This window comes from Ciconia boyciana, chromosome 7 (genome assembly GCF_034638445.1).
Source record: "Ciconia boyciana chromosome 7, ASM3463844v1, whole genome shotgun sequence".
NCBI lineage: Eukaryota > Metazoa > Chordata > Aves > Ciconiiformes > Ciconiidae > Ciconia > Ciconia boyciana.
The window spans coordinates 14,156,395-14,168,592 of record NC_132940.1 but is presented as its reverse complement, the minus strand read 5'-3'; the positions used below and the strand labels follow the sequence as shown (position 1 = coordinate 14,168,592).

The following is a 12,198-nucleotide window of genomic DNA, read 5'->3' as shown; positions in this document are numbered from 1 at the left end:
TAAACTTCTAATTTAATAATGGATATACACTGCAACTTGATTTAGGGCTTACGGTTTCAGTCATCAAAATAAAACATCCAAACGCTTTTCTGCTTTAAGAATTACATTAACAGGTGTACGCACATATGTCAGAAAGCCAGCTCTGACCTAAATTTAATTCCCACCTTACTCAGAGCAGTATTTAGTAGTTGTAGGATAGCACAAGGGCTAAGAGATGAGAGTACTGCCACCTTGTGCCAGTCAAGCTTAAGCCTAACAAACAAGACTATAGACTAAAACTAATCCCAGAACATGTTCTGCCTTTAAAATGTGACAGTTATTTGAGATCAGATGCTTGATCTTGAATTATGAAAAAGTGTAATAGTATCAGTCTCTAAGAATATCTTAAACCAATTCTTTAAATAAAAACAATCAAACTATCTGTATTTAATCAACATGTCTGGCAGCAACTACTCTCATATTTGCCATTATAACACCCTGGTTTTAGTCACTCATAAGTGTGATAAATTTCAATCACCAGTGATAAGAGCTTTGGTAATGGATATCTGTTTCAGGCTAAGTCTCACTGGTTTGGTTTTGGTTTTTTGTAAAAATTTTTATTATGGCAGGCAAAAAAAACCCAGTACATGCATACACAATTTGACAGTTCAAAAAGACATATAAAACTTCTTTTGAAACACTCTAATACACCCATGCCATAAAAAGGGTCAAATATTCTTACTGCATAAATATTTAAATACCCGAGTTAACATAAACTTTAGAAAGCAGAGAAGTATTATGAAAATTCTGAAGTATACTGACAAGCCACAAGGAAAAAAATTTCCTCTCAGTCCATTCTTATCTAAAATACAAGCACTACATCAAACATTACATATTAATGTAAAGAACCTGAACTTTTTTCTGCTTATTTATTGATAAACATAATTCTACTCAGTTGATATTTCAGTGACTTACCCCCGCAAGAGTCATTATTACAAGCAATAAAAAAATGTAAAATAGGAGTACTCACCAATATCATTAGCTAGAGAAGCAGGATCAGAGGCCCCAAGGGTGGCCTCAAACTCCTCCTGAAGACGATAAGCTCTTTGGAGAAGGGATTCAAGCTTATGAATGAATTCAGCACTAATGATATCCTGCAAGAAGAAAGATATTAGAAGATTTTCTATTTGTTTACAGTCTGTAAGATTCCTTTGTAAAATCTAAGAATATTAAGCCTTCAAAGAGCTCACCGTGCCACATTAATTTCCTACAAACCACACAAGGGCACTGTCAGATGAATACTTCAACATCCAAAATATACACACTTTTCTAAACATACACATATTTTATTTACTATAATAAAAATAAAATCTAAGTTTTAAAATACTTTAAAATTATCTGTGGTGTTTCCTGCACTAGAAATAATGAAAGCCATATAGGTGTATGTTTATTTCAAAATATTTTTAGCATTTAGTTCATAAGAACAAAGGAATAAAAATAAAGTTTGAGTACATTATTTGTGAATATTCATAAATTCATCATCTTTCCCAAGACCTATATCTTTGCTAAGCAGATATCCTCTCACATAGTCATGAAAGAAAGGGATGACCCAAGAGATTTTGTGCAGAGAACTAGTATGCTTGGTAGCTTGATAACACCATCCAGAAGCAAACATTGATACAAAGGCAATTGCAAAAAAAAAAAAACCAACCAACCAACCAACCAAAAAAAACTAATTCCCTCTCCTCCGCCCTCCTCCAAATGACCAATCAAAAAAAAAATCAAAAGGAACAAAGTTAGATGTCCTTTAAATGCAATGCCACTAAATTGGAAATTTGAATTCATTCTCCGTTTTGGTAATTGAATTAGAAGTTGAAAAGACTCAGGTAACAAAGCGCAACAAATTGTCAGGGCAGCAACAGTAGATTATAGATTGAATATACTCACTTCTACACTTTCTTCTGCAATAGCATCTCCTGCTCCCAGCTTAATGGAACCACAACTTGCTTCATCTTCAACTTGCCTGTTACGGAAAGTTAGGGCCTGCTCCCATCGACGCAGTGCTTCTTCAAAAAGTTCCATACCTAGGGGAGATGAGGAATACCACCATTCCATCAAATACACAGCTTCCATATGTATTCATATTTTAGAGTCCCAGGAAACTATGTAGCTAATAAGCATGATTACAGCAGAGACGTAAGTTTTTAAAACAATAGCAATTCCCAGTCTAAAAAAAAAAAATCTGCCTTTTTAATAAAATAAAGAAGGACACAATATGATTAAAGCAACAATGTTCAGTGTATTTTTTTCTATTTACTTTTTAAAATAATTCTATGGCTTACTACTACAAAGATAGGAATTAAAAAATACGTATTTTAAAAAACTAACTCTAGATCAAGTAAGATTTCATTATTTTATGGAAATGTTTTTAGACACATGTCCACAGGACACTGTGAAAGAACACCACAATAATATTGTGTGGCACTTTGCCACAAAACCAAGAAATTATTTACATTCATTGTTGGTATATGCTGAATATTCTTATTATAACTTACCCATCAAATATAAATTTTCAGGTGTGGTCACTGGAATATTGACAAGCTTAATATCATCTTCATCTGCTTTATCCCAGGAATTAGAATTGGCACAAGCACAACTGTGACAAGAGGTGGCACTCTGAACCTTAAAAAAAAAAAAAAACAAATGTTGAAGTATTGTTATACAGAGTATCCTTAAAACGACATTCCTGTCAGAGTACATTGCATCCAAGTTACCTATCTAGAAACTATTTTTATTATGTAGTAAGTACAATGGCCTTCTCAGCATCTCTATCCATCTGTGCAGCTTGTTCAGGGCACCTGTTTCAGCTCCATGAAACCATTAGGTGCATATGCAGTGCAAGTTAACAGACATTCTAGAGCCTTGAAACACTTTAACTTACCGATGCCAGACTCTGAACTGAACCGGAGTATTTACTGAAAAGTCCTCCATTTGCATAGATACAAGGCTGAGATCCTTTTTCCTTGGCAGAGCTCAGAGAAAGAGTCAAGTTTTGCCGACTGCTGGAACAACTAGAACCTAACAGATACAATGTTTTGAGTTTGCAGCAGCTTTAAAATCAGTGTATCTTTTGTTAGGAAGATCTATAGAGAATTGCATTTACTCTTTTAAACAAAATCCAGTTCAGAAGCAAACAACAATTATTCTTTTATTTTCAGTTCTATATGAGAAACTACAAATTAGAACAGTCAATATCTATAACAAAAAACATGCACTTGAGCGTAATTGTTTTCCGATCCTATAAAAATTTAAATCTGCTTTTCTCAGTATTGAGATATGTCCACAAGAACTGCAAACCCCATTGTTAATATATTATTGATAAAAAAGTTTTAATCCAAATTCATGACTAAAACTTCAGCTTTGAGAACAAGACCAGCTTACTTATAAAACACGGTAATTTTGTTCCTAATTTGCACAGTTTCTACTTTAACAATTCAAACCTACTCAGCATTAAAGGAAAATATTTTGTTTTACTACTACACACAGTTACGCACACCCATCCCCTCACACCCCTTTTCTTCCCCTCCAAGAAAACAAAACAAAAAAACCTTGGGGGTTCCTTCATGTACCTTTTTCTGATGCAGCTGCTTTGGTACACTCTAATACTAGATGACTTGGTTCCCATGGTGGCACTTTCTCGTTTTTCTTTCCACGTTTTCTTTTAAAATGATGGGCCAGAAAAATAACAGATATTGCACTCACTGCTGTTACCGCGAACAGCCTCTTTAACCCAGGGGAAAGCTTTACCTGAAAATAAAAGAGTGTGACTTCATTGGACATATATGCTCCTTTACTCCCACCTTTCCTCCTACCCTCCTTTTGGTGCATTCAACCTAGGCTATAGCTTGTCTGAGGGAGATAAGAGATGCTCCTCTCACATAGCCTGAGAAACCACCAGCTCTGAGTAAGGACATAGACTAACTGCTTCTCAAAATTTGCAATGGCCAGTAGGTGAAAGAGTTTACAAAGAGGCTGGTGCGACAAAGTGAGTGGCTGCAGAGACACATATTGCAGCACCAAGAACTATAAGGTATATTGCAAATCCACGAACCATGGGGATCTAAGTAAATTACTTTCAGACAAACTTCTTTTTTTTTTTTATTTCTTTTTAATGCTAGGACAAGGCACAGCTTCAATTAATTCTCTAACAGCAAAAAAATACTGAGAAGAAACTCACCCTTCACAACTAGACTATTTTCTTGCACTGTAAAAGAGTGGAGGATCCAAAAGATAGCATTTGCATGATGTTTCAATTTGGGAAGAACATGTATTTAAACATATATCTCTAAATAAACCAGGTTGGGGGTTTTTTTGTTACGTTTTATTTTGGATATAGATCAGTCATAGGTTTACAAATGTTTAAATTAGCAAATAGGAACCATATATACAAGCAACTGGAATTAAAAGCCATTAACAAAGTTTATAAAATTCAAAGTGACAAGATATACAAGGAAGAAAAGAACCATTTAACTGGAAACTAGAGTCCATATTTGCAAAATCTTCAGGAAATCTGTGCTGCTTGAGAAACAGACTGCTGGGAGAAAACCAGATTTTCAGTCCTTGGGGCTAATATGGGGTTTCTGTAACATGTTTCCTCATACGAGAGAGAGCTGGCCCCACAGAGTACCACTGCACTCTAGCACTCCCTGGTTGCTGTGCAATTGGTTAATACTATCAGAGTTGTGTAAGTTAAAGAAGCATTGAAAGCTTTGCTCTGCATTGAGTTTGCAATCAACAAGTCAAACACCTTTGCCTTGAGAACCCTGTCCTCAGTGGTACTGTATCTTGACCAAGACCGAAAACCTAGCACTGTACTCTGCGAGGAAAAGGAAACTCCTGAAATACAGCACAAACACATACTTAAAAGACTACTGTATTTAACAGAGAAGAGTTAATAACCAAATAACTGAGATTAAAACCTTGAAGCTCACAGACTTAAATGCTAGAACTAAAGTTTCAAAGAACTGTAAGTGGATTTTTAAAAATATGTCTGTGCCTACAAGCCTGATCATTAATAAATTAACAGTGAAATGAAAACCTCTAAGGAGGGAAAAGTTAATAGTTGCACATAATGGAGTTGCAGATGGTATTTAAAAAGGATATGAATACGCTGCAATGTAAAAAAGAAATCAGTGATCTTGCGGTGAGAATTTTCAAGTATTGTAAATACAGGAAAAAAAGTGAAAATAATCAGATGCAGCTAAGACTATGAGAATATCTCATTCTGGTTTTATATGCAGTAAAAGCTTGAAAAGCATTTACATGCAAATATGAAAAATTACATAGCTTTTGCTTACAAGCATCTAATTCAATAAAACTAAAATACAGCCATATTAAAGAAATGGGTTTTAAAAGCAGAACTTTATTAGGGCCTGCTAATATCTATTTTTTTAAAAATATTATTGGCATTCCTAATTATAAACAATTTTTTCTTTTAGTTGTCCTTGTCAATGATTCAGCATACACAGAATGGAAAAAACTACTGGGCCATATTTTGCACAGCCAACTAGAAACCTTTTTTTTTTCTCCCATGTATTATGGCATCAGAATATGGCTCACTCTTCCAGAAATTTATTCTCTGAGGGACACAACAGAAGCCTTAATATTTTCTCAAGTAACTCTAACTTATTTCACTCTATCATTTATCAGATATGTAGTTATAGGCAACTAACACCTATCTTCTCTGAATCTCTATGACACAATTACAGCTCCTCCTCCCTGTCTTTGACTTGAAGGTGCTCTAGGGACAAATCTTACGATTCCCTGCAGACAAGGAGTATCAGCTTGACAATACGTCCAGCTTTTGTCAACCTCAAAACTAAGATCATAATGTACTCTTTGCCCAGATTTGAGTGACTGCTATCCATGTTGCTATTTATATAGTGAAAACTAGCCTATAATATCAATGAAAGAAAATAAAAATAAATCACTCCAGGGCCATATATAAAAGGAAATACTGTGATTAATAGAGCCTTAAGATTTTCTTTGAAGATCTTTCCATAAGTAAAACACACAAACAAAACCAGCAAAAAGAACTGAATGAGTTTAAAAAACAGCCTGTTTTTAAAGAATCACTGCCTTGTTTTAGTCATGTGCTACTTAGTTAATCAAACAGAAGTGACTGGAAAACTAGTACAACAGATTTTTTTATTTGCATTAATTAATTATCATTCAGATTGCCAGTACCACTCACCAAATTAATCTAGAAATTATTTCAGACCACACTCAATACTACACTCAAAATTTAATGACAGTTATGTTTAGTATTTAAATACCCACAAAAAATCTACAAAAAAAGGCAACTTGAGGATTTTGATATTTGATTTGATGAGAATCATTGTGCTGTTGCAAAACGAAGACATATAGACATTGTAGATAAAGCAATCTCTTCAGTCAGATGTATGATGATGCGCTAAGCATTTATTAGTGGAAAAAGACAAAAACCCCTGCTTATTTTATTTCAGTGTTCTAAATAAACTAAAAAAATCAAGGTATTCTGTACAAATCTAATTAATATTAAGCTCAGAAGAGGGAGTACAAAATTGCAATTAAACTTCTAAACGTATATCAAAAGTGACAATATTCAGATAACGTATATATTACCTGGTTAAGAGAATAATACCAAGAAAGGGGAAGATGAAATACCCGTAAAGCTACCGTCTTCAGAGAAAATCGTGCCTCAGTAACAGCTTCTTCTGACATGGCTACTTCTCTCCCATAACCTTATTAAGTGGAACTATCTCGAAAACAGTCACAGATGGTCTCTGGAATACTCTGTCAAATGAAGGATACATACTAAATTATGCAATAGATGCCCAGGACAGCTCTCTTCTACAGGCTCGAATCTGTTATGTAACAGGTACATGACTTGTTTGACTGATGTTTCTGAGTAGAGTTAAGACTTGTGCTTAATGAGAAGACAGCAAATCTGCTGGCTCAGCTTAGGCCTCATTCATTCCAACTGCTCTGTGCAGAGACCTCTATATGTATAACAGGATCTTCAGAGGACTCCGTCCGCTTTTATTGGCTGGCAGTTAACTTCTTATATCCTCCAAATCATACATGGAAACAACGCTGTTTCTAAGATCACTGTTGTTGGAAGAACATATTTGCCAGCTAAAAGAGTCAAAAGATTTGAGAGCAGCCAGAAAAAGTTTCTCTCATTCAGAGCTTCGATTTCTTTGCAGACACATGATGAGGAATAAACACTATAGCCTGACGTAATCTCCCCCATTAAAAGGCACATCCCCCTTACTCCCTGATGCTAAGCACAAGGAGAAGCCCTGACGCGTGACATCCAGGACCGCAACCGCGGCACGGAGTGAGGTGAAAGAAAAGGGCGGGCCCACACGCCGAGGGACCGGTCAGCTTTAACCACCGGCTATTTTCCCTCCGCCGACGTCTCCGGCCACAGGCAGGTTATGCTGCGCCGGAGGCTCTTCCTCAGGGCAGGAGCCTCTCCCCGCCGCGGGACACGGAGCGGGGCCCGGCCGGCTTCGGAGGGGCAGCGAACCCCACCCCCGCAGCCGGCCCCCCTGGGGGCGGACGCCACCTCCCTCCGGCCCTGCCGAGCCCTCCCCAGGCAGGACAGCCCCAGCAGCGCGGCCGGGAGTACCCGAGCCTTGCTGCGCCTCGGGCGGGCGACGGTCAGAGCCGGGGTGCCGGCTCCGCGCGCCCCTCAGCCCCCGTCCCCGCAGCCGCACCTCTCCCTAGGCCCGGGCCGGGTCCCGCTGCGCGGCGGCCCTGCGGTTGCCGCCCTCGGTTACCTGCCGAGGGCCGGGGCAGGCGCCACGGGCAGCAGCCACGGCCCCTCGCGGGCGGCTCCCTTCCCGCACCGGCAGCTGCCAGGAGACCGGCGGGGGATCTGCTTCCGGGCCAGTGAGAAGTGGCTGAGGTCGTCCGGGAGGCAGCCCCTGTCACTTCCACGTGAGGGTGACCCACTCCGCTAGGAGTCCGCGTCGGCCATCTTTACACAGGGCAGCCTTCTTCTGCGGGCAACCGGGCAAGGTGGGGTGAGAGCCTGGCGCCGCCATCTTTGTGCGGGGCAGCGCTCACGTGAGCGGCGGAGACGCTCCGCGCGGCCATCTTTGTGCGGGGCGCGTCCCGTGTTGCCGCAGCTGCAGCTGGTGGGCGTCTGTCTGTGTGAGGAGGCACCGGCGGAGCCGCGGCCTGGGCGCGTACCACAGCGGCCTTCTGCACCGCGGTGTCCCGGGCGGGGGAGCGCTGTCCACCCGCCCGCCAGGGCCGCTGTCCCCGGAGGCTGGGCTTCGCCATCGGTGTAAGCCGCGGGGCTCGCCACGGCCCGGCTTAGTTCCGGGCTCCGCGCACAGTACATCCTCCCGGCTGCTTCGGTAAGAGGGGGAGAGTCCCGCCGGCGGTGGGGGAGGCGGGTTGGCTCAGGCGTCCGTGAGGGCGGACAGGAGCGCGGCGCGCCGTGTCTCCGGCCGGTCTCAAAGTCCGGGGCGGCTCGGCCGGCTGGGCGTGTCGGCACGGTGATGGCCGCCGCCGGCGGGAGCCGTCTCGGCGGCCAGAGCGCCGCGCTCCCGGAGGGCTGGGCGGGGGCCGGGGGCGGTGCGCGGCCTGCCTCCCTCGGCGGGCCGCTGAGCGGGGCTGCGGGGCGGCGGGCCGGCGGTGCCGGGGCCGCCTGCTCCGGGTCAGCGTGTCGCCGTGCGGGGCGGTCGACAGGCGGGGTAGGTATGCCTGCCTGCCCGCCCGCCCGCCCGCTGGAAGCGGCCAAAGAGCATTGAATCGACCTCCGCAAATACCTTCTAAAGTTGAAGCCATGCGGCGACGGTATTGTAGGTACGATGCGATTCCTCAAGACAGTAACTTACCTGTAAATTACTCTGTTCGTTCCCTGAGGTACCTACACGCTTAGATCCCCGTGTGCGATGAAATAGAGTGGAGAAAAAAGTCTGGTGTAGCACCTAGTGGAAAACCACCGCAGACTTATGTGCGCAGGCAAAGCCTGAGTTAGGAGAATCCTCTTAGAAACATAAAGGTCAGCTAATGGGTTTCAGAGTTAGGATTTAAAGTGGTGGAAGAAAGAAATTAATGGGCAGTCTGTGCACTTTAAAAGCAATATAAATGAAAAATGGCGAACCCTGTGAGAGGGTATACCTTCAACTCAAGCGAGTTTTTTTAATGTCCTTTCTCTTTGGAAATAATACTTCATGACAGAAAAAAAATCTAATGAAAGTGACTTAAAAAATTGTGTCTTGCTTGGATGGATAATTCTTGGTTCCTGAAGAGAAGGACCAGGCATTGTTCACCAGCTTACTGAGGATGCTTTTGTCATTTACTGGGAAAATACCAGGTTTTATTCTAAATAGATAAAGTAAGTTTTCTACCAGAGTTAGTACAGGTGTTGTCATTTTTTCCAAGAAAACAGGATACTCATGTTTAGAGTGGATAGATTAAAAAAAGGTAGAATTAGGGAGGGGTGGGAGGTAAAAAGGAAAACTACCTACTGATTAACAGAATATAAAGGAATTTAGGGTGTGGAATTAAGATTAATATTCCCTATTTCTTGACCTAAGAAGACTATTCTCAGGTTTGGTAACCATATTATTCATGTACATTGTTATGCTGAAGCAATTTCTGTAATAATTGTCAAAGAATCCAGTAAAGTATTTAAAGAGCAACACAGTTCTTTAGAAAACTGATTAAAAAATTTACATCTTAAAAATCTGAATAGGTATGTCTAAGGCTGTAGGTTCAATGGGCATGTATAGTTTGGAGTGAATGCTGGTGGGTTTTTTCTGAAGTGTGAAGATTATCTATATGACAACTAATTACTGAAGGTCCAGATATCTTTAGTATTCTAAGTAATCGAATGTTCAGATACAAAATTGCACCCCTGCATCACTCTTATTTTGTTGCCATAAAATGAAAATAAATGTTAAATGTGGTTGCTCCCATGCATCACTGGTAAAGTAACTGTGAGTGCAAATAAGAGCTTTTGCACAAATAAGTGCAAATAGAGCTTACTGGTTTGATATGCTGTTATTCAGAGCTGTACAGGCAAAATAATAAAAGCCTATAATGAAGATACAGTTACTGCTTCAGGTAATTGCTGTCTTCAGAATAATCCTTTTATTCGTAAAATCTTCTACCAGCATTCCCTAACTGAACCCTGTAAAATGCTCTGATAAAATGGCTGCATGTTTAGGGACATCAATGGAATAAAGATATGTATTTGTTTATTTCAACATCTGTTGAAGTGTTAACTACTATAACTAGGCAGATGAAAACATTAACATTAATTCAAAAAATTTTTTGAGAGAGTTTAAAATCTGTTATGTTTCTTTAGGAAATATTGGGCTCCCTGCATGAGCCTAAAATCATTTTCAAGATCAGTTGAATTCTCTTAGTGTTTGATGGGATTTTTCTGTGTGTGTGATAGTTCTTCTATGGTAGGCACTGCACAAGTCTGTGATGCCATGGAATTCTTCTGAATAATAAATAGGTTGCTGGTCACGATGCTTTAAATTAGGGTTCACATTTCTCTGATGGCTCACGTGAGCAAATGGGTTTTTTTCTTAGTGAATGCAAAGGATAAACAGGAACAAAAAAAAAAAGGCTGGAGTTCAAGATAAGTGTTACAGGCTTTTTTTTTTTTCTTTGGAGTATGACTCGGTATGCATGCACTAAGCAAAAATGTGTTAATAAGTCCTTCTTTTGAATGTTAAATGATTCAATTAGTTGAATGATGTAGTATGATGCATTGAGATAGGTGGGCTGAAACAAACCTTTCAAGTGGAAACAATGGAGAGAGCTAGGGAGAACAAGGGAGAGACTGCAAAGTTCTCTCCCAAACATAGGGGAAGCATTTGATGAGAAGCTTATTGCATGAATATGATCATGAACAGTTAGTGTGAAAACTTGAGTACTATTCCCAGTTAAGCCTTACTTCATTCTTAACCTCATAGTGCAACAAAGATGCTTCTTGTATCCTGTATATGTAGGTCCGTGGTTTTCAGCTTGTGATTTTTCTAAGGTTCCTGTGAGACCATGGAATACTTCTGAAGGGTCCATGAAACAGACAGAAATAGTCTTGTTACTGCTGGACACAGTTGCTGTCTAAGAATTCCTGTCTTGATAACAATTTTTTTAGAGTTCTTCAACCTGAGGAAGGCTGAAATTACTGATGTAGCTCCTTTCCAGAGCCTTTCTCTGTCTTTCTAATATATAAACTCTGGTTCAGGAAGGCCCAGAGGTGGAAAGGATTCAGGGAAGAAAATATTACAAGAATATATATATTCTTGTCATATTTTTATTCTTCTGTGATAAGTCGTCTTCTTTTGGTCAGTGGTGGAAATGGGATACTGGGCTAAACGGATGTTTCATCTGACCCAGTAGAGCTGTTCATATGAGATATCTAGGTACCTTCCCAGTACAAACTATTACGTATCACGGGGGGCATGAAGTGGAGAGATACTCCAGCTTCAGAACAAGAGTATAAAATGGAATGGAAGAGAAAATACAAAACTAGATTTTATTATTATTATTATTATTATTGAAAATGCAAAGAAGTGACTTTTGGATGAGGTCAACGCAATGCAGAAGCTTGTGGAAAAGCAGATGTGATAATGAGATGCACCAGTAAAGGAAGACAAGCAATCTTTTTGGATAGAGTAGAAGTGATCAAATGGAGGAAGGGCAGTGAGCGAGGGAGGGGCTACCCTGGGCTTGCTAGGACTTGGAGATGAAGGATGAATCACGGTTTTGAAATTAATTTTACAGTTCTAGACTTTAACATAAAAATTTACAAAATGTGTTACTGCAGCTAGGTATATTAGGCTACCAAGGTTATGGCAGTACAGTGAGTTAGCACGGTTGCTACAGGATGGAAGGAGGTGTGTAACAATTTTGTTAACAAAAAGTGAAAGAAAGACCATTCAGTTCTGCCCATATAACAACATGTAAAGAATCTATAACATTAACTAGACTTCTAAAAGGGATGTTCTCCACATGGACAGGAGTAGGAACCACATCCATAGGGACATGAGTTTCAACATGCTTTGGTCTTTCCGATGATTATTATGAGGAGATGCAGACTACACCAAGAAACAGAATCTGGCGTGAGCGGAACTCCTGGGTTTGGGTTTGTTCAGGACTACAGGTTTGGATTTGGATGGTTCCAGGTGTGAAAAGTAG

The 12,198-nt window shown here is 40.4% G+C and overlaps 2 protein-coding genes across 10 annotated transcripts in view; one reads left to right on the top strand and one right to left on the bottom strand.

Moving 5' to 3' along the window:
• MIGA1 (mitoguardin 1) overlaps nt 1–7,961 on the bottom strand; it is a 45,810-nt gene extending 37,849 nt beyond the window's left edge. The window contains exons 1-7 of one of the 2 annotated variants that reach the window (XM_072866584.1): nt 7,806–7,961; nt 6,643–6,813; nt 3,609–3,786; nt 2,921–3,057; nt 2,535–2,661; nt 1,927–2,063; nt 1,010–1,133 (exon numbers count right to left, since the gene is read on the bottom strand). In XM_072866584.1, coding sequence (XP_072722685.1) covers nt 1,010–1,133; nt 1,927–2,063; nt 2,535–2,661; nt 2,921–3,057; nt 3,609–3,786; nt 6,643–6,741 — 802 coding nt within the window. In that variant the 5' untranslated portion in view covers nt 6,742–6,813; nt 7,806–7,961. Of the gene's footprint in view, nt 1–1,009; nt 1,134–1,926; nt 2,064–2,534; nt 2,662–2,920; nt 3,058–3,608; nt 3,787–6,642; nt 6,814–7,742 lie in introns of both variants that reach the window. The other variant, XM_072866585.1, reaches the window with a different exon arrangement.
• Nucleotides 7,941–12,198, top strand: part of USP33 (ubiquitin specific peptidase 33) — a 44,268-nt gene continuing 40,010 nt past the window's right edge. For 2 of the 8 annotated variants that reach the window (XM_072866580.1, XM_072866581.1), the window contains exon 1: nt 7,941–8,046. The gene's annotated coding sequence lies outside the window, so the exon portion shown is untranslated. Of the gene's footprint in view, nt 8,047–8,111; nt 8,391–12,198 lie in introns of those variants that run through there. The other 6 variants (XR_012043262.1, XM_072866578.1, XM_072866576.1 and 3 more) reach the window with 4 other exon arrangements.